The sequence below is a fragment of the Rhea pennata genome, chromosome Z (assembly GCF_028389875.1).
Source record: "Rhea pennata isolate bPtePen1 chromosome Z, bPtePen1.pri, whole genome shotgun sequence".
Lineage (NCBI taxonomy): Eukaryota > Metazoa > Chordata > Aves > Rheiformes > Rheidae > Rhea > Rhea pennata.
Genome location: NC_084702.1, coordinates 7,566,182 through 7,587,288, shown reverse-complemented (window position 1 = coordinate 7,587,288; position 21,107 = coordinate 7,566,182). Strand labels below are relative to the sequence as shown.

Below are 21,107 nucleotides of genomic sequence, written 5' to 3'. Positions count from 1 at the left end.
ATTTTAGGCACTATATTGTCCCAGTGTGGATCTACTTGAATGGGTAACATTAAGGATTAATGATGACATTCCCTGCTCCAGCCCAAAGAGTAAGCATACGATGACACTGCCAGTGAGGAGGGCAAAAATTTTTATCAACCACAACAGAACCCAGCCACATGCTACCTTTAAACTCATGAGACGGCACAGTCTATGTTCATATTTAGCTCTGTGTTCAAGCACCATTATTACATTACAGACATTAATAGTACAGGACTAAATACAGCAGTGATAGGTGAAGCATAAAACCTTCTGACTGCCAGTTTAACCACAGACCTACAGCTAAAGAATTTCTGTGTAGTCATGATAATTTTTAAGTGATCTACAAGTTAAAGGCAGTTTGATTGGAGGTTATTTTATCACTTTAAAATATAAATTAAAAAGTATAAAGTTAATTCTCCACTAAAATCTTTCCAGACAAGTATTTCCTTATCAGTAAAGAAAGTCGGTGGCAGGCCAAACAAGAGCTCTGTTTCTTTATCATCAGAAAAGAAACAACAATCCTCCTACAACATGAGTTCAGAGTATCACAATTACTTAATTGTTTTTTTCCAAACATAGCCAGCTTTGGGAAACTTATTCATCTAGCAAGTCTGAAGATAAAGTAATTTTCAACACCTCAGTGTGAGTACGGGGTGGGGGGAAACCAACACTTCAAATTATGTCAATTATTTCTTTTATTGCTTATATAACCTATGTCTTACCAACAACATGCTGTGGTGACTTTTCTCTTGATCACTCCTATTCAAGCTTTGTAAGAAAACATTCCCCTTCAGAATGAAACTGTCAATTCTAGCTGAGCCTAAATAAGTAAGATCATGCTAATGAGGAAATATTAATGCCAAATACATAAGAGTGGCAGAATTTAGAAGAGATTAGGTTATCCAGTTGTTTGCAAACTTTATCACCCATTTAATACCCCAAATATCCAAGCATTACTCAACTTCTAGTTATCACTAAAAAGATTCCTGTCATGCACCTGGTCTGACAAGGCACAGCTAGAAGCATGAACAATTTATCATAAAAGGCAAAAGATAGTTTGCACCTCATAACAAGTATGCGAGCTCTCCTCTTTTAGCAAGAATGATATCATAATATACTGATCCTGTTATCTACCCTTACACAAAAGTTACCAAACAAATACTTCGTAAATTACACCCCAGTGCTGCTAGACATAAGGAAAAAAAATCACTTCTGCATCTTCAGAGTTTTCAGTTGCAACCCATGCGATTCTTTCCACATAAATTATCTGCTAACTTTGAATTTCCCGTAGGTCCTTCCTTCACACATGAGGAAGAACTGAGCATAAGCAAAGTCAAAGACTAATACATGAGCAGTGACTACAGGCATCTTTAAATTAATGCAATCCAAGACCCACGTACATCCTGTCTGGGATCAATGGTCATTTTTTTGTCATTCCTGCTCTATAAAACAGTATCTTAAAGGACTGTTTGCTCTGACAGGCAAATATCTGTATCAACTGGTGTACAAATGGATTTGTTTACACTGCTGGCCTAAAACCACACATAATTGTAATCCACCTCTTCCAGTAATCCTTTCACAAGTAACTCGGATCACTTTCGAAAAACCAAAGTCACAGCAAGAGTTGGGGGTCTAGAACTGCTTAAGAGTGGTGCTAATATTCACCCCCTTCCCCCACTGAGGGCATGCTTAATTGCTTTCTGCAATTACAGCTGTTCCAGTTCGTCCTCCACTCAGAACCAAGCGGGTTCCACCGTGTGACAGCTGTACTACCAGCCCATAACACATCTGTGAGAGCGACTGCAGATGCGTTATGAGCACACAGGCTTCACCCTTGCTTCGTAAGCCCTGTACACCTTCGAAGACCACGTACAGAGGGAAGCGGGCCAGAGTGCGCTGCGAGCAGGCTGGCAAAGGCCGGCCGCCGGCCCAGGGAACGCAGCGTCCCTGCACAGCGCAGCTGCCAAGCTGGCATCGGGGCAGGGAAGGCAGAGGAGACGTAGCTCTGTGTAGATAGCTACAAAGCAGTCTGTATTCCCTTTACTCTTTTTTATTTTATTCTTTTCCAGCTCTGCTGCTTGGTCTCCTCCGTTTGATTCGCTAGAAGAAATCGAGATCTTGTGCTTCAGGCGAGGTGGCAAAGACCTGCTGGGCTGGGCCTAGCGGAAGTTATTAAGAGCGCTCAGGCACAAAAGGGAAAACGTGATCCTGCCGCGGGTTCGGGTCATCAAGGCGCTGTGCCGCTAACAAGCCCGCGGCAGCAGGGCAAAGGGGAGCCGAGCTGCGCGCAGCGCGCTGCCCCGCAGGGCTCTCTGCGGCCGTTACTGCTGCCCGACCGAAGGCTCCAACGCCCGGCGCGGCGGCCACAGCCCAGTGCGCCGCGTCTCGCCGCCTCGCGCGGCCGCCGCCGGCCTTTGGCGGCCCGCGCACCGCACCGCAGCCGCCGGCGCAGCAGCGCGGTACTTAACCGTCTGTCACCGTCACGTCAGCGTCCTGCTCCCCCGGCTGCACCTCCAGCTGCAGCGCCTTCTGCCCGGGGCTGGTGAGGGGCAGCCCCGCCGGCAGCTGCTCCTCGCTGACCAGCAGCAGCTTCACGCTGTAGCGCAGCGGCGGCTGCGGCTGCGGCGCCGCGGCCGCCATGATTCCCGCCGCCGGCAGCGAGCCGCGCTGCGGCGGCCGGCGGCGCTGCTGCCTCTGCCGCCTCCCCCAGCCGGCAGCGGGCAGCCGCGGCACCGGGCGCCGCCGCCGGCGCGGAGCCGCCTCCCGGCGGCGCGGCGCGCTGCGCGGCAGGGGCGGCGCGGCTCCCGGCCCGCCCCCGGCCCCGGCCCCGGCCCGTCGCTGCCCGCGGCCGGCAGCGACACCGCCCGGCCGCCGCTGCCGGAGGCGTCCGGTCGGGAGGCGGCATTCCCCGTCCCTCCGGCTGCACTTCAGGGCACAGGCGTGCCGCTGCCTCGGTCTGCAGGAGGTGTCGCTGTTCGGCCGCGAAACAGTTCCCTTTACCCCTACACCAACCTTTTTATTATTTATTTTTATTATTAAAGCAAGATAGAGCAGCTTCCAAGACTGTATTAAAAGGAACGTTGTTCAAAAAGAGATTCTTCCCCAGATACACAGAGACTCGTTGATTTGGGGAGTGCAAGACGCTCTCGGAGCACAGGCACACATGCAAGACTGGGCACGTTTGTCTAAAAAGACAAGGCAGTTCTGCCACTGCAATAGCACCACGCTCTGAGCTATTCTCAACCCTCCTTGGAAGGAAGGTGGGTGAATTATCCCCCTTCATTATTCTGCAAAAAGAAGAAAGAAAAGGTGCTGCTTACCACTGTAGGAAGAAGAAATAAGACAGTCTGTGCGTGCCGTCAGATAACAGTTTGTGCGGAGATTGCTGCTCAAGGCAAGTTGATGCTTTGGGCAGTCAGCCGGATTGCTTTCGGCCAAGGCCAGCTCCACAGCCACTGAACGAAGCCCTAGGCTAAATACTGGGGACTTCTGGACCATCAAAGTTGTCTGCACAGTGACATTTGCACAGTGACATCTGCACAGTGACAAATACAAGTAAGGCAAATTTGCATTTATTCATCTCTGGAGAAAGTATCTGTATGTAATTGAAATATGAGATGGGAGCCAGAATAAGAGTTGTAGCAGTTCAACGGATAAGCAGGAAAAAGTTACGCAGATAGCTTCTGCCTCTAGATGTGAGAGCCTGAAGGATGCTGAGCTGATGGCACACCAGTAACCAAGTGGACCAACAGACAGCAAGCTGGTGCTGTCCACAGTCCTCTGAAAAAGGCATTTGGACAGATAAATTGCTTAAATGTGTATAAAGAGACCAAAGAGTATCTGTTTCATAGAGGAGTCCTCACTGGATGGCTACCTCACCTCAGTGGGGTTCTGCCAGTTATCGCTTGGTTCTGAAAAACAGCGTTACTACCTCTCACTCACATAAGGCAACACTGCCCCACAGAGAGGGCCTGTCCACTTAAGACAATAGTTTTTGCTGCTTTTTCCACTTCAAGTTGCAGCCTTGTTTCCTTTTTAGCATCATGCTCCACCTGAAAGAAGACCCTGCAAACACCTGCATGGCTGTGGCTCGAGTAAAAGCAGTTCTTGGCTGCAGCAGTGAGTGTGATGGAGCAAGGTTGCTGCCTAAACCAAATATAGGTACCTCTTTTTCCACTTGCAGGGAAGAGATCTGAGCTAACTTCTATTTTATAATCCCTTGTCAAAGATGTTCAGGGCTAGAATGTCTTCTGAAGGTATAAAGCAATTGTAGTGACCAAGTCCTTCAAGAGGACAACATATCTGAATAAACAGTGTTCCTCAGAGTACCAGTGATGACATCTAGTGTGAGTCATACTACATAAGAGAAGGAGTTCTCAAATTTCCTCTTAGGCTTTTTACATTAATCTTAAATTGGAAAGCAAAAAAGCTTTCAGCTAACTATCCATTTTAATTATGTTCTGCCTTTGTAATTTCTGATTATTTTCCTGTACAGATTTCCATCAGTCTCTTTAAACTCTGAGATTATTCTAGAGTCTGATATGCTGCCGTCATGGCTCATGGCTCAGACCATATAGTATTATATCCTTCGTACAATGAATTCCTGCAAAATTTGTCTGGAAACACTATTCAAGCTGTTTTGCTGAAGTTATGCTTTAGTATATAAAGTACAGTATTTTTGTTTCAAAATTTATTTATGTAAGTAATAAGAAAACCATTCTCATTCCAGTTTTGTGTTTCATTGACTATCAACCAAAGCAGCAATATCAGTAGGTATGAAATTAATGTTATGACCTAATTTTCACTACCAGTATAAATGCTAACTTTTTGAATATCTGTTGCTAAAGCATGTATTTTATACCCAGAAATCTGACCCAAGTTTAAAGTTTATAATATATTACATATATTTACAATATATTTTATTCAATAGTTATTACTGAGCCTCTCCTTTGACTCTGAAGCCTAGAACAGATCAACTAGCATTCATTCTTTGCGCATTTGCCAGCGACACCTGAACTGCTCTTTAAAAAAATCACTTGAGAGTATGACAAGATCTGCAGCAGAGAACTAGGTCTGTATTTCACAGTCTTTTCCAATTGGACCTGTGCAGGTCTGTGCAGACTGTGTCTGCAGAGCCTCATTACTTTTATTATTATCACAACAGTTTCGATCCTGCTCAGTGGGTTTGTGCATACAGAATCTGGTGTTAGATGTGAAAAGCTCCTTCTGTTCCAGACATCACAGTAAGCCTTGCCTCTAATGCCTTCCCTACTTCACCACAATGCTTTCTTTAGTCCACTCACGTTTTCATAAACTTTATATTAATTAAATTCATGTTAACAGAAAAAGGGTAAGAAAGCTTAAACAGTGGTATACTCTTCAGCATACATGGTAGGTGTTTTGGCAAGATTTTTTTCTTTGTAAAACAATTCTGCTTACAAAATTGCTTAGAAGAAACCCTCAACAGTACCACACTGTAATCAAGGAGGCTTTCTGTTTTGTTTTGTTTTTTTTTTTTTTTTTTTTGAATAGAAAAGCCATACTGGTGTGGGTAATCCAGCTATTATGGAAAAATGCATTCAGTGGGATTTAGCAAAATTTGGAATGAGATCAGAAACAGCAGCATCACCTCAGCATAGCAACTGTTTCTGGTGTAATGTTAACAGTGCCAAAAATGGGTAAAGATTTCCTGCCTGCCTTAGTCAAGCCAAATGCCTTTGTGGAAAAATAACTGGCTTTTATATTTCAGATGGATTTTTGCACAGACCTTGATATGCAACAAAACAACTGATGTAAAATGGACAGCTGAAGTCTGTATCACGTTTTACGTAATAGTAGTGAAAGTCGTAGATAAGGCAAATTAAATACACTAAAAATCATTTGATATGTATCTTATTTGATATTATTAATCAGAAAATCACCTTGTAGAAATAATAGAACCAGCTTCATTTGTAACCCTTCTTATTCTAGTGTCATATAGTACCTAGTATTCATGATTTCCTAGTGCATTTTTGCTGTGTTTCATGCTTCAGGATCAGTATTGTACTTTGAACTAAACTTCCATTATCTAACTAATTAATCTACTTTAATTAATACTAACAACAACAGAGATTGAATACTGCAGGCTTTTCCTGGTGACACTGTCACTGGAAAAGTACTGAATAATACAGCCAGATACTGTTAGTTGGGGTAGGGAACGTCCCTTTATGGATTGTTTCTTTGCAGGTGTGGGCACGTGTGTGTGTGCAGTTGTGAAAACATCTGATGCATTAGCTTACTGCAGAATACTTCTAGCAAAACTTGCAGAAGTAGGCTTAATGCTTATGCCAAACCTGCAGAAGGATGCTTTGGTGGAATGAATTCACAGAAATAATCCCTGGAGGCCAATGTCTACATGCCCTTCACTGACAGCTGTTAACTAGATGAATCTAGAATAGGAAATTATTGCTGATACAAAAATTAGTAAGTATACTACAATCTATATCTATTGGGAATGTAGATGGCTACTTAACTGGGCTGACACCTCAAAATAATAGTTTCTTTTGCAATCTGAGACACACTCACTGTTAGTTGCTTATTTCTGTGCCTGATAAAAATACTTGCAGTATTATTTAAAAGGCAGAAATTGAAACTTTTTTTTTTTCAAAATCAATAGTATCACAATCCAAAATATCTGGCTATATAAAAACTGAAGCAATTCAATTATCTTTGTAACAAGAAAACAGATTTATTGATTTTAAAAGACAGGACACAATTTTGTTTTGAAAAACACAAGAAAGCTAGCCTGAGTTCAAGTCTGAAATATTCAGAAAAATCCTACTGTCTTTAGTATGTTCCAGTCATTTTTTTAAACAACACACTAAAAGTTAATATATATTTTTATAATTATAAAAGTTCCCCAGTTATTATACAGTACACATTACAAATTGCCCACAAACTATTATTTAGCTCCTGTCAATTTTGAGAGGACATGATATACTAAAAGATTTAGCATTTCTCACAAAAATCACATCAGGAAATACGTATTTACAAAATCAAATACATTATACAAAAAAACCATCACGTTATTGTGTAAAGATGTCTTCTTTAAATAATTAAAAAGTATATTCAACTGTAGTCCAAAAACTGGAAAAGAACATTACATTATCTCACACATACAATCTACAAAAAGTTGCTTACCTCATTTACATAATATATTCAGTCAACAGGAAAATAAAAGTTTGAATATTTCCTAGTGTTATTATGTTTCTGTGCTGCGGGACTGAATAATGTAATCTGCCACTTACTAAGTGAAATTTAAAAGATGGCACTTAAACAAAATACAGTATAAAATAAATGCAACAAGGAAGTTTCCTAGAAGGTAAGAAAGCCCTGAGCGATGATAAAATTACTGATTGGTAGCTCTAGAATTAACCTAATTAAAGTTTACCGTCTCAGGCACAATTTTCCAAGTTTTTGAAAGGCACTGAAAGTTTTTCTTTTAACAGCCTCATTGGTTATCAACTGTAAATCCAAATTGTTGGTGAAGATGCATGGAGATGGGCAACTTGCTTTGGTACAAAATGGTATTTTTCTGGCCTATTTTAAATTGTTTTACTGGGTACTTTAAGATGTATAATTAATATTTAAATACAAGGCAATCACTTTAATATTGTATTGAAGGAAACTTTACTTGGGCAAACTTTTAAAATTCTTCACATAAAAACCTCTTACTGATGTCAGTGAGTCAAAAAGTATTGAACTGAGTTCTGGGTAATTACCAATCAATGTATAGTTGTTCCTCCAAAGTCAAAATTCCTCTAACAAAGACATATATCATTTCAGAGTAAAATTCATCCAGCACTGAAAGTCGTTACAATGTTCATACCCTCAATCAAGAACATGCTTAAGAATAAACTCAAAACGTTATCCTGATTCAGATTTAAGTGAGGCTCATTTGATATATGTAGTCTTTTTCTGGGACGCCTTTTCTACAGTGAATTTTGCCCTTAATGATCAATCTACAAGAACAATTCTTACCAAATATTTATTAACTACTCAGGGCTTCCAATCCCAACATGTTGATTTATTTTTTTTCAAAAGGAAAAGGAAAAAAAATCAGAATTAAACAAGAGAGTTTAAATGATCATTTTCAAACTAAGGCATATTTTACTTCAAACAAACACTAGGCAGTCACTTTGTAAGTGGCTTTTACTATTTCTTAAGTTAAATTGGTAAATTAAACTCAGGTCTACTGGCACATAAAATCACTAGCAGCAATGATCAAGGCATGCAAACTCAGAAGCATTTACAGTAAATTAAGAATAAAAAAAGTTGTTAAATTAAAACCCTTTGAGTATTGCATTTATTTATGCATGAATTTGCATTGTTAACTGACTAAAAATGTTTACAACTTACTTGCACTATACTACTGACATAATTTCACTACACAACTTAAAATTAGACTCTTTTTGTCCTCAGCTAGACTTAAGTAATACAGCTGCAATTAAGTGTTTGCTGACTGATTGATACTGCAAGAAACCAGTAGAAAATGTACAGTACTCTCACTTAGTAAGATGGCATTTCTATCTGTATTTTCAAATAATCTCTACTTGCTTCTAGTCTTATTCCTTTGTTCTTGTGAGCACTATTTAAGAACAAAGGAGCTTTCTAACATGGCAAAAGGCTGGTACAATTTCTAGGCTGCTTTTAAAACTCTGACATTCAATAAGGGCCATCCAAACTGCACCCCTGTAGATGAAGCTGAATAAAATACCTTCACATTTTTGTTAGTTATTATTGCAGTGACTGTTAAAATTAATATAATTGTGTACATTTTGGATGTGTTTATCAAAAAGACTGCAGAAAAATTATATGCAAATGTACCAAATATTATGTAAAATTTATTCTTGTTCATTAAGCCTTTTTTATTACTAAAGATTCTCATTTATAGTACTGCATATTCCAATACTAAGCTATCTAAGGAGATTTTCAAAATAGTCTAAATATAATATATTTTCTAAACCTTCATCTTCTAAAGGCATCTTAAAGTAGACAACTTAATGTCTGCAGAAACACACATTTGATTTTCCTTATATATTTATGCAATTACAAAAACAAAGGCGCTGGTACTGTTTACATTAGACAGTACACATCAATGGCAGTGAATATTTTGCCTAAATCTATCGAGCTTGCTATAACAAAATCATTCCTGTATAGTATGCAAGTATTAAATTTAGAAATTAAAGAAATTCTCTACAACACTATCGGGTATTTCAAAGTACTAATGTTCAATCAAATAATTAAAGCTAAAAAGCTTTGTTCCCATTATGTTACTTACAATGCTCAAAGGGTTAATGCAAGGCATTACATTAAATTAATTTTCTAATACTAGAACTAAGCACTGTGTGTTTATGCTTCTATTCCAGTTTTTTGTTTGTTGTCTTAAATTACCAAACAAATTAGCAGAGATACTAGAATTCCATTCATTGATTTGTTTTAAACCATATAGAGGATATCCTGTTGTAAACAAGGGCCCAATTTTCAGAAATTCATACTGCAGTCTCAAAATAATGTTTGTACTCTGAAATTACTGTCATATATAAGTACCAAAAATTACTTATATTATTAATACACTTAATTTTTTTCACCAAGTTTTTATGGCTATAAGTGGTTGCTTTAATTTTATAAATCCACTTTGAATTAAATTGGACTGCAGTGCATCTCTAATAGAAAAGATTTTCTGAACAGTGCAGATGTCACTTAGTGAAAACAACAAGGATATCAGATCAGGTCTCCTATGGAGAACAAGATGAACATAAGCAGTCTTTTAGATATTTAAAAATACCTCGTTTTAAATTAGATTTGTATATAGACTTATACATTCCTGATTGACAGTACACTAGAACATGATCTATTCACTTATTTTTGAACTAAAGGCAGTAATGCTTTAAATCACCATTTTTAGGTAATTAAAATCTATCTTCCAAATTTTTATGGAACTTATTTAAAAGAAGGTGCTTATAGCATGCTGCAGTACAGGATTAAAACACAGAAATAATGATTAACTGAAACAAAAGAAAAGTTTTAAAACTGATTTGCAAAGAGAAAGATTAAAATGTACAATTTTTAATATAAAACTTTTGAAAATTGGGCCTTGTGTTTTGAAAAGGTAGTTCAACAATACCCATTCCCCCACATTGTTCACTGTGCTATTTGTGCTAATAGGGAAATGCCTCTAAAATAATTATTTTGGATTCCATGTCAAGATCACATGAGCCATCCTAATGCCTACCCTGTGGATACATTTTAGCCATCCTCCAGAGCCCTAAGAGTAGATTTTGGAGCTGGTGTGGCAATGAAACCACATGCTACACATTATAGAATCTGGACTGAGGTATTTGTATCTCTGTAGTTTAAGCATTACTAATACCAGACTATTAACAATAGCAAGAGTGTGCAAAATGTTTTGCCTAATGTGTTTGATTAAAATTCCGGTAAATGTAAAAACAAAACAGAAATCCCCTCAAACCTGTAAGTACACAAAGCAGCTTACAGTAACTTTTCTAAAAAAATCTGCCTAAAAAGTATGAGAAAATAGTGTTTAAAAATTTTAAATAATAATCAATTGATAAGCATAGGAATACAAACCCTGTTCAGTTTTCTGAACCTGGGATAGTTCCAATTTCTTTTGATAATTCTGCTTTTAGAAGCCATAATATACATTCCATCTTTGTATTCATTTTGTTTTGTTTTGTTTTGCACTTTGTGAACAGTGAACAACTGGGTGGGAGTGGGGAGCTGAATAATGAAAGCTATTCAGGTCCCACCTCTTCTAGCAGTCTAGTTTTACATACTACAATCATACTCTTCTCTCAGCAACAACAAATTCAATGTTAAACCAATAAAAGACAATAATAAAACATTTAAGGTTTGTCAAACAAAAATTGAAGCCAATACTACAGCATAAAAAAAAGTTGAAAATGAAATATGTTCAATTATTTCATTTTATTTTACTTGTAAACATCTTATAATGCACAATGAAGGGGAGTAAATACTTATCACAGCTTAGTTTTAGGATTTTTGGTGAAGGATGCAGATGTACTGATTTCTAAGCAAAAATCAGGACACATTGAGTGATATATGTGAGATCAAAATCTATTATGAGAGTCAGTGCATATATGAGTTTAGAAATAATAAATATAAGCCTCACTTTCACTTTTTGTTGAGGCAAAAACCATCCACTGACATTAGTCAGAATTATGCCTATGTAGAATGAGCAAGATGGGTTGGCCTCCAAATTTTGCAAAGTAATTTAAAATTAATCTTGTTCATCAATAATCTTAGGACATTTTAGTTTATCTGTAGCTGTATTTGGAGCATATGTAACTCTAGCAATGAACTTGTTTGCTAAAAATATGCTGTTCATTTCACATGCTCTTCATCCATTTGGTATATATGACCTTTAAAGATTATTTCACAGACACAATAGATGAACCAAAATAAAAGAATCCCTATTTTTTATACATTTTTTTCTATAAAGTTGATTTTTTTTGTGCTCTCCTTCCCTTTTTGGCTTTTTTGCTTATTTATGTCCACTATTTTTGTTTAGCAAATGCTTGTTTCTGCTTTAAGCATAATGAAATGTTCAATAAGAAAAATCTGAGTTGTTTAATGTCAATTAACACAGACTATACAAACAGTCATTATGAGATTTAACCATTAAAATGTATTATCTGGCTGATACCCCACAACATATACAAATTGAAAACATGCGCTGCATTATGTACCTGCTCATTTATTTCTTTTTACTTTTTTAAAATTAAAACTAAACAAGGGTTTAGAAAATATATAATCATGCTTGGGACTAGGGTCAATCTATTTTGACATTTGAAGTTGCTATTAAAGCTAGTTTTTCCTTCCAAATTCCCAAGAAAATTTTATCTGTAATAAAGTGAAATCCAGCTAGAAAAAAAGAAAAAATAGGTTTACTGTCATTCTGGGAGGGATATTAAAATCATTTGATAATAAAAAAATCATTTTCTTTTGGAGATTATGTAACCTGTCCTTACTTCTTAGGGAATTTGAGAATGACAGGCACACCTTGTTGAATTAATTTAAGAGTTAAAATAACAAAAAGTACTAAGTCTTAGCTTCAGTTCTCTTTAAGGCACCATGTAATAGCCGAGGTACAATGATCCCTGATGTACATTCTTAAATGGCAATGGTCCATCTAGCCACCTATTCAAATTCTACACAATTGGGAATAAATATAAGTGAGGTGTGCCAGTTACACTGCCTTATCTAATTTTTGTAAAAATTTAAATCCACTTTAAGAACAAGGAAATATTTTTGAGAGGAAAATGATGCAGGTTGCTACATTCCTTGCATTCTATAAATCATCTTTTATAAGAGCAGCAGACTGAACCACTAGTAGGAAAAGACCTGGAATAGAAGAAACTCATCCAAAGAGAATGTTTTCCTTTATGTCCAGTTCAGCGTAAGTAGCACGTACACTTAAAAGTTAATAATCAAGTCACTTCTTTTTCAGCTTCAGTTTCTAACAACTATATTACCACTCAACAGCCAGAAGCATGTGTTCAGTGGTCCCAAGTACAGAATCAGTAGTCTTCAAAACAGAGGAACTGGTATGCAAATAGTATTTGGAACTGTTGATTTTAAAGAAAGCTTGCATTGTTTACATGATGATCAGATAATTAGCTACGTTCGTTATGTATGCATTACCACATTCTGTTACAATTCTGCCAATTAAATTCACTTCTTTCTCACAGAAAGAAAACAGTAGATCTTCCCAATCCTCCAGCATTATTATAGAAATTCCCCCTTACCACTCACAATTTTATCAAAATAGTGTCTTTTAGTTCTGTCCAATGAAAAGCACCTTTTATAACAGATTTGATACATCTGCTGTCAAATAAGTATGCCTCCAGTGTAAATCAAGGAAAACATTTTTTGATATATCACAGAAGTGCATCTAGTTAAAAACCTATGTATATGAAATCATCATAACTAATAATTAACACTAAAATGTTTTTTAAAAAATATGAAAAAATTAAATTATAATAAGAGGACAAAAACCATCAACATTAAGCATTGCAAAAATCCTCCTTGACACTTGAAACTAAGAAAGCTCTTCATATTGAATGGCCAAGATAAAATGATTTTGTTTACAAAAAAAATTTTAACATATCTGCCAAAATACATACACCTATTCTATTTCACAACTCCAATAAAATAAAGTTCAGCACAGCGAAAATTTGACAACAGTCGACCTTCAGACTTACTCTTTTTCCTCTTCTCATATTAAGCCCAAAGGGCTAAGGTAATCTGAGGCAAGGGAGGGGGGCAGAAAAGGGGAGGGAAGCTTTCATATTAGACTGCAGTATAGGTATTTCCAGTAGCACTGCATTGTCTGATAGTCTGAGCACTTGTGACAATGTGCTCATTATGAAGTGGGTTCAGGAGGTTCTGCTGTACTCCACTCTCAAGTACTGGCTGCATGCAGTCCACCTGAAATGCCTGGTTTAGCTCTGTTTTCTCCCTCTTGGCTTGTGGCTCTCCATTTTCATCCAGCTCTTCATCTATTTCGCTTTCAACTTCACTGCCCTCATCTGCACAAACAAATCACCATGAAACTAGCACAAAGGCAAAAAAATCTAATACAAGGGCCTTTACTTTGCAAATAATATATGAAATACAAAAATACAGGGAAGTCTAGCAATTTGATAAAGCTTAAAGTGAAAATTTTAAACTTCAGTAGAAAAAGTCAATGATTCCTACAAATAGTTTAACAAACTCAGTCAGCTTTGATCACAGTAGTTACACATCACTGACAACAGCATATTGGAAAAGGAATTGCAATCTCAAATATAATCTCTAACAAACAACACTATGTTCATACTTGCAAAATGCCTCTCATTTCCAAGACTCAGTAAAGAAGAACTGTTCTCTTATTTTTAGAAAGCAAAATTGAGGTTATTTGGCCCCAAATCACACAACTACACTGCTATAAGAAAGCAGAATAAAATATGGCTACAGTTTGCAAAGAGGTCATAATGAACTTCTTTCTGCACTCTTCACTGACAAGTTGTTTGGTAAGTACTTGTACCTATTTCTGCCATCTTCACTTACCAGAACTGTCATTTACTATAGTTAAATGAGCACACTCATCGTTCTATAGCTGTTCCTCTCCATTCTCTTACCAGAATGTACAACTGAATTCTGGGTAAAAAAATGAATATTCTTGTGTAAATGATAAATACCTTTAAAGGATACTCTTACTAGAAACTTTATCTACAGTTTTCTAGTCATTATTATATACTGCATATGATATATAGCATATCGTACCCATATAATATATTAATCTATCCAAACAAGATATACATACATTTTATACCATGATGTAGCTTTAAATACTGCTTTACTGTATTTCAAAACAGGACTTATTTTGCTCAGAGGTATATTAGTTCCATACAGAATCATACACTGGAGAGATTACAGTGCTTACCTTTATCCATATTTCCAGGGGACACAGCATTTAAATCACCAAACTGCAAAAAAAACCAATAAAAAGTGTTTGAACAATCTTATGCAAGTGTGAATGCAGAGTATCTATGAAGGGGCAGATCTCTGTGCTCCAGTGGCTTGAGGCTAGCAGAGAAGTACATGATCTTCACTGCAGCCACATCCATACTCAGCTAGTTCATTTTCCATTCCATCTTACTCTTGTTCTTATTAAGGCAATTAAAACTAAAATAAACCCTCAAAAATTAAAATACTAAAGTATAAACCTAACAATACAATTTTTCTTTAAGGATTACTTCTTTGTTTTTTAAATGAGGTTTTCCTGTGTTGTATAAACCCACAAAGTATGACTTGTGTCCATTTTGAACTGCCAGTATTTTAGCCAGAAGCTATTTTTAAAATTATCCTGAGAAGACTTCCATAGAGCTGGAACAAAAATGAAGGTGTATCACTAAAGGCAACTACAGTTCTGCACATCCATCTGTACAGTAGATGAAACGCACTGCTGAAAAAAGGTTACAATCTGGTAACACATGTACTTACACAAAAACAAATATTCAAAAAAGTTACTCACAAAGCAGAAATATAACCTTCCTCCCTTTCCTTCCCTGTATCTTCCAACCTTCTCTTAAATAAGGATCAGGAAAGCAAAGTTTGATCAATTAATCTCAAATAAAAGGAATACATTATTTAAGTAAGTACATTTCTCACCATCTCTGACAGTATCAGTTTTTTTCAGATGTTTGGTAAGATGGTAATTAAAGGAACACTAAACTAGCGTAAGTAGCAGCACTCACATCATTTCAAGTCTTTCTTACACCTGTTCTTGTGCTATTTTGGCTTTGTGTATTCATAGAACCTCATATAACAAACATATGAAAAAACTGACCCAAGAGAAGAATAACCAGTTTTAAACATTAGGTCATTTTTCATTGTATAAATCTGATCCAGTTAACTGCAGCACTTCTAGCACTTTTGCCAATACCTGTGTCCCAAGCAGGGAGAAGAGGATGGGAGAAAACTAAGAATACTTTTCTCAGCTATAACACCATCACTTAATGCAGGGAAACATACAAAGGCATGTATATAATGTGTATTACCACTTCTAACCTGTCCTTCTCACCTCTAAAAGTGTTGGGTTACTTACTTTCTAAAAATATATCCATCTTCAGTTTACAGAATCTTTTTAGAAGGCCCTTCACTGCACCAAAAATCTATGTTTAACAGAGACCATGTCTTTTAAGAAGACAAGAATGTAGTAACTCTCCACTTCTGTAGTACTTCACTGTCAAAATAATAGCAGAGTTTAACCAAGCATAGTATCACTGGGTCACTAAGCAGAAATGTCATAATTAGTTTTTCTAAAAAATGTCATGCCATATGATTTGAAATCATGTGATAAATAAAGCTGAAACATTTCCAATTTCTTTCAAAAGTACATCTATTTGTAATATTTAATGACAGTATTTAGTATATAGTGAGGGAAGAATTACATCTGATCTGAAGTCAAGTTGCAAAGTGTCTTACAACTTATCAGTAACATAAAACATGATGCAATGATTCCCAAGTTTTGAAGTGTTACACACTTGTCCCATTAACTATCTAGCATATTTTCAAAGATACAAATTTTTCAAAACTCTAAAGTTCTTTGATGATAATCCCTCATATAGTGTACATGGTTAAGCAACTTGCTCAGTATAAGAAAGTTAGGAGTTAAGAGGCCTAAGGTAAACCTCACATTCCACATGCTACAGACAAGTATAAAGCCTGTTGCTTCTGAACTAAGACTTTTGTTCTTTTTTTTTTAAACCAATAATCTTTGAAATGTATGTACCAAAATCCGCTATGTTGTAATCATCTAAGTACATCTGCACTAGCTTTATTACATGCAAATAAGCAGTACCATACAGGTCAAACTTTGCATGTGAGCCACCTTTCTGAAGTCAGTGGTGCTGCTCTGCTCATTTTTGTAAATATTTGTGCTGGAATTTTAAGTGTGTGCAAATTCATGCAAATAGATGCCAGTAAGCAACTTACTGCGTTATTATTTTCACAAAAAATATTTAGTTCTAAAGAACTAAAAAAAAGTAGGATGTTTCTTTGTAATATGTTGATCAACACTTTTCAGACTGCCCTCAACTTAGGCATGTGAATCTATATGAAGATTCCTAAAGGAGTGAGGTCATTTGCAGAAAATTGCTTGTTAGAATTCATGTGATTTCCATACTCGGAGAATCAACCAGTGAAACAAGCTTGGAAATGATGTACTTGTGACCCAATATGCAATTGTTCTATTACAAAAGACCCTACGGCTCTACATAAATGTGGAAAAAAAAATCAAAAAGATACATACACAAATTCATTACTAAACCTATTAATTTAGCTTCTTACATATTATCTTACCTCTCCCATAACTGCAATAGGTGTCTCTCCTGTTGCCTGAGCAACACGATGTTCTACTAAGTAAAACATGTATTCATCATAAAGCAAGCGGATCAGATGAAAAGAGCCAAAGCTAGCAGCACTGCGCAAGGTTAAATCTCGAATCACCATTGAGCTATTAAGGAACAGAAAAATACACATATTTTTGAATTAAGTAGCAGCCATTTAATCACTTGTCTGTATAGAAAATTCACGTCAAAATGGATATTCTTAAAAGCAATGTTACTCCCAAAAATATGATTTACGATGTCTTCAGAAAAAAAATGTACAGGGCAAGGAATTTTTGGTGGTATTATCGGAGACCACATTACATAACTAATAATCAGATTTTCAAAAACAGAGAGGTTGAAGGTTTTTTGATTTTTTTCTTTTTTAATACACCACAACTACAAATACATAGGCATGTGTAAAATCTAAGCTTCTGGAATAAATTTATTATGTGATTTTAAATAAAATAATGCTGAAAAATATAGCACATATTGTGCCCACATACTCAGTACAAAGTAGATTTTTAAACCTTCAAATTTAAAATTACAAAAAATAGGTTTGTGTTATACTGAAAACACAAATTGCAGATGGAAACATATGATAGCCTCAGTAAGTAGTTGATATAACTGACCATTTTGAAAGAGTAACTGTTTCAGTAAGCAGCTACCACGGCATGCTTATCTTACTTTTTCATGTTAAAAAGACTTTTGTCTTCTTTACTTAGTAGGTACCACAGTGTTTTAATAAATAATATTAAAATAGTAGCTTAACAATCAAATAGTTATTCAAGCCAAAGACATGTTTTTAACCCTGGACAAAATTCTACCCTCATTACATTTACACATGACCTTAAAATAATATACAAAGATCATTTAATTTCCTTTTGAGCTGTAACTAGCCCTGAGTTTTTTTGAAAAACATAGCTTTTAACTCCTTAAGTAGCCACTATCTGATATTAAATTTGTCAGCTTTACTACAGTAAACAGTTCTGTGAATAACAGAATAGTCAAAACATTTTAGAAATCTATTGATTAGTACCTGTAGAAAGACCATTTTAACAGAAACTGCCGTGCTGCTTTAGGAAAGCTAGGTCTTCCTTCATATGGTTTCAAAGCTTGCATCATTACATTATCAAGCCAGGCAGCCCACTGCTCCAGAGTGCTCTGCTGCTGAAGAGTCATCTTGAAATCTGTTTCTAGTCTCTGAACCATATTGTCATCACACTGGCACACCCAGGAAGCCTGCTCCTATTACAAATCATGGAATTCTTCAGTTAACAACATGTAAACCAAAGCATAGAATGTAATTCATTCTTAAAGATTGTGACAATGACCTATGTTGTAGTTTTCTGTATTCCCTTACATAAAAAAATCTTTTAACTTTCCTCATTCATAATTTTTCTCCTCAAATATTAATGAATTTTCAGATTTTCCTGAGACTAAAGGCACAGTAACCAGAAAGGACAATCAAACAGGAGTAATAGTGTAATAGAAGAAGGAGCAAGCAAGACTTCAAAAGCAATGTTCATTTTGGTCTTAAAAAGTTAAGTGCAAAGACAACCTCTATTCTGTATTTTATCATCTAACTTACAAAAGAAAGCTTTCTATGTAAACAAGAGTTGTTCTGTTTCCTGTCAATAAGCAGTAATAGGTTACACATTGGTTAATGTGTAGCATCAAACATAATTATCATTATGTCACAATTGCCATAATTGTCCACACATGGAGAATAACAAATTAATGAGCAATTTAGTCAGTGTTACCAAGTTTAAATAAAGCTAACTGGCCACTCCTGAAATTTAGAGAAAGTAAATGCAGACCTGCTGCAGATCATGTTCTTAAACTCTAGCTATCTATCATCTAGCTATCACTTGCCATGCTAGCACCTGAACATTCACAGACTCTGTATCTATTTTTATGTATTATAATAATCAATATACTTTATCTTGGCCAAGTACTCAACTTTTGCTAGTTAACAGATTGTTACATAACTATCCATGTTAAATGTTATTTATTCAAAATCCTATGTGAAAAGCAAAAAGAGTAAAACTGTTGCTAGTAAACCAAATTTCTGTTCAGGTGAAATGACAGAATCACAGAATGGTTGAGGTTGGAAGGGACCTCTAGAGATCATCTAGTCCAACCTCTACGGCCTCTAGATCACATTGCACAGGATCACATCGAGGAAGGTTTTGAGTATCTCCAGAGAAGGAGATTCCTCAACCTCTCTGGGCAACCTCTTCCAGTGCTCCATCACTCTGACAGGAAAGAAATTCCCCCTCATGTTCAGGAAGAATGCCAGTTTGTGCCTGTTGCCTCTTGTCCTGTCACATGGGACAACCGAAAAGAGTTTGTCCCCGTCCCCTTGACACCCTCCCTTCAGATACTCACGCACATTGATAAGATCCCCCCTCAGTCTTCTCTTCTCCAGGCTAAACAGGCCCCGCTCCCACAGCCGTTCCTCATAGGGCAGATTCTCCCACCCTCTCATCATCTTCGTAGCCCTACACTGGACTCTCTCTAGTAGCTGCATGTCTCTCTTGTACTGGGGAGCCCAGAACTGGACACGGTACTCGAGATGAGGCCTCCCCAGGGCTGAGTAGAGGGGCAGGATCACCTCCCTCGACCTGCTGGCAACAGTCTTCCTAATGCACCCCAGGAGACCATTAGCCTTCTTGGCCACAGGGGCACATTGCTGGCTCATGGTCAACTTGTCATCCACCAGCACTCTCAAGTTTTTCTCTGCAGAGTTGTCTTCCAGCAAATCAGCCGGCAGCCTGTACTGCTACATTTCTCCCTAGGCGCAGGACTCTGCACTTGCCCTTGTTGAACTTCAGGACGTTCCTCTCTGCCCAGCTCTCCAGCCTGCCCAGATCTCTCTGAATGGCAGCACAGCCCTCTGGTGTATCAGCCACTCCTCCCAGCTTGGTAGCATCAGCAAACTTGCTGAGGAGGCTCTCTGTTCCCTCATCCAGGTCATTGATGAAGAAGTTGAGCAGGATGGGACCCAGTACTGAGCCCTAGCCCTAGGGAACTCCACTGGCCACAGGCCTCCAACTAGACTCTGCACCACTGATGACAACCCCCTGAGCTCTGCCTTTCAGCCAGTTCTTAATGCACCTCACTGTCCACTCGTCTAACCCACACTTCCTGAGCTTGCCTAGGAGGATGTTATGGGAGACAGTGTCAAAAGCCTTGCAGAAGTCACGGTACACAACGTCCACTGCTCTCCCCTCATCTACCCAGCCAATCTTTCCATCATAGAAGGCTATCAGATTGGTTAAGCAGGATTTCCCCTTGCTGAGTCCATGCTGACTACTCTTGATCATCTTCTTTTCCTCCTTGTGTCTGGAGATGACATCCAGAAGGAGCTGTTCCATCACCTTTCCAGGGATGGAGGAGAGGCTGACTGGCCTATAGTTGCCTGTTTCTTCCTTCTTGTCCTTCTTGAAGACTGGAGTGACATTGGCTTTCTTCCATGCCTCAGGCACCTCTCCAGTTCTCCAGGACCTTTCAAAGATGATGGACAGTGGCCTAGCAATAAGCACCAGCTTCCTCAGCACTCGTGAGTGCATCCCATCAGGGCCCATGGATTTGTCAAGTTCACCTAAATGATCTCTACCTTGATCCTCCTTGACTAAAGGAAAGCCTTCTTTTCTCCACTTGCTCTCTCATCTCCCGGCTCTGGGATTCTTGAGGGCTGCCCTTAGCAATAAAGACTCAAGCAAAGAAGGCATTCACTAACTCTGCCTCCTCTGTATCCTTCATCACCTAATAAATAGGTTAAAAAGTTTGTTCACAAGAAAACAGACAAATATATCCATTGATCTGGAACATTTCAATTTTCTGAGCAAAGGAAAAGAAATCTTCAAAGGAGAAGAAAGACATAGAAAACCTTTTTTTTTAAGCCTAATGAAAATATAATCTTATATTCTATAGCTAACCTAGAAATCAGTTCCAATCTAATCTGTTCCCCAGCAGATGTTGGAAATTTAAATATAGACACTTAGAGAAAGTATATGAATTGCATTGTCTTTGAAATAAACTTAATGAAACAATCTCTACTAAAAATAATGTTGCAAGTTAATTGCATTCAGAGACATTCAGAAGCTATACTATTACTTGAGATCTTAT

The 21,107-nt window shown here is 37.4% G+C and overlaps 2 protein-coding genes across 8 annotated transcripts in view; both read right to left on the bottom strand.

Annotated features, from left to right (window-relative positions):
• Positions 1–2,693, bottom strand: part of LOC134153221 (histone-arginine methyltransferase CARM1-like) — a 68,972-nt gene extending 66,279 nt beyond the window's left edge. For 4 of the 5 annotated variants that reach the window (XR_009961132.1, XR_009961134.1, XR_009961133.1 and 1 more), the window contains exon 1: positions 2,490–2,693. Coding sequence is in view for 1 of the 5 variants with exons in the window: in XM_062599199.1 (XP_062455183.1) it covers positions 2,490–2,661 (172 nt within the window). In the remaining 4 variants the exon portion in view is untranslated. The remainder of the gene's footprint in view (positions 1–2,489) is intronic. The other variant, XM_062599200.1, reaches the window with a different exon arrangement.
• Positions 2,694–13,209: 10,516 nt separating this feature from the next.
• Positions 13,210–21,107, bottom strand: part of RFX3 (regulatory factor X3) — a 121,438-nt gene continuing 113,540 nt past the window's right edge. For all 3 annotated transcript variants that reach the window (XM_062599436.1, XM_062599438.1, XM_062599437.1), the window contains 4 exons: positions 18,013–18,221; positions 16,948–17,101; positions 14,528–14,570; positions 13,210–13,631 (listed from right to left, as the gene is read on the bottom strand). In XM_062599436.1, coding sequence (XP_062455420.1) covers positions 13,393–13,631; positions 14,528–14,570; positions 16,948–17,101; positions 18,013–18,221 — 645 coding nt within the window. In that variant the 3' untranslated portion in view covers positions 13,210–13,392. The remainder of the gene's footprint in view (positions 13,632–14,527; positions 14,571–16,947; positions 17,102–18,012; positions 18,222–21,107) is intronic.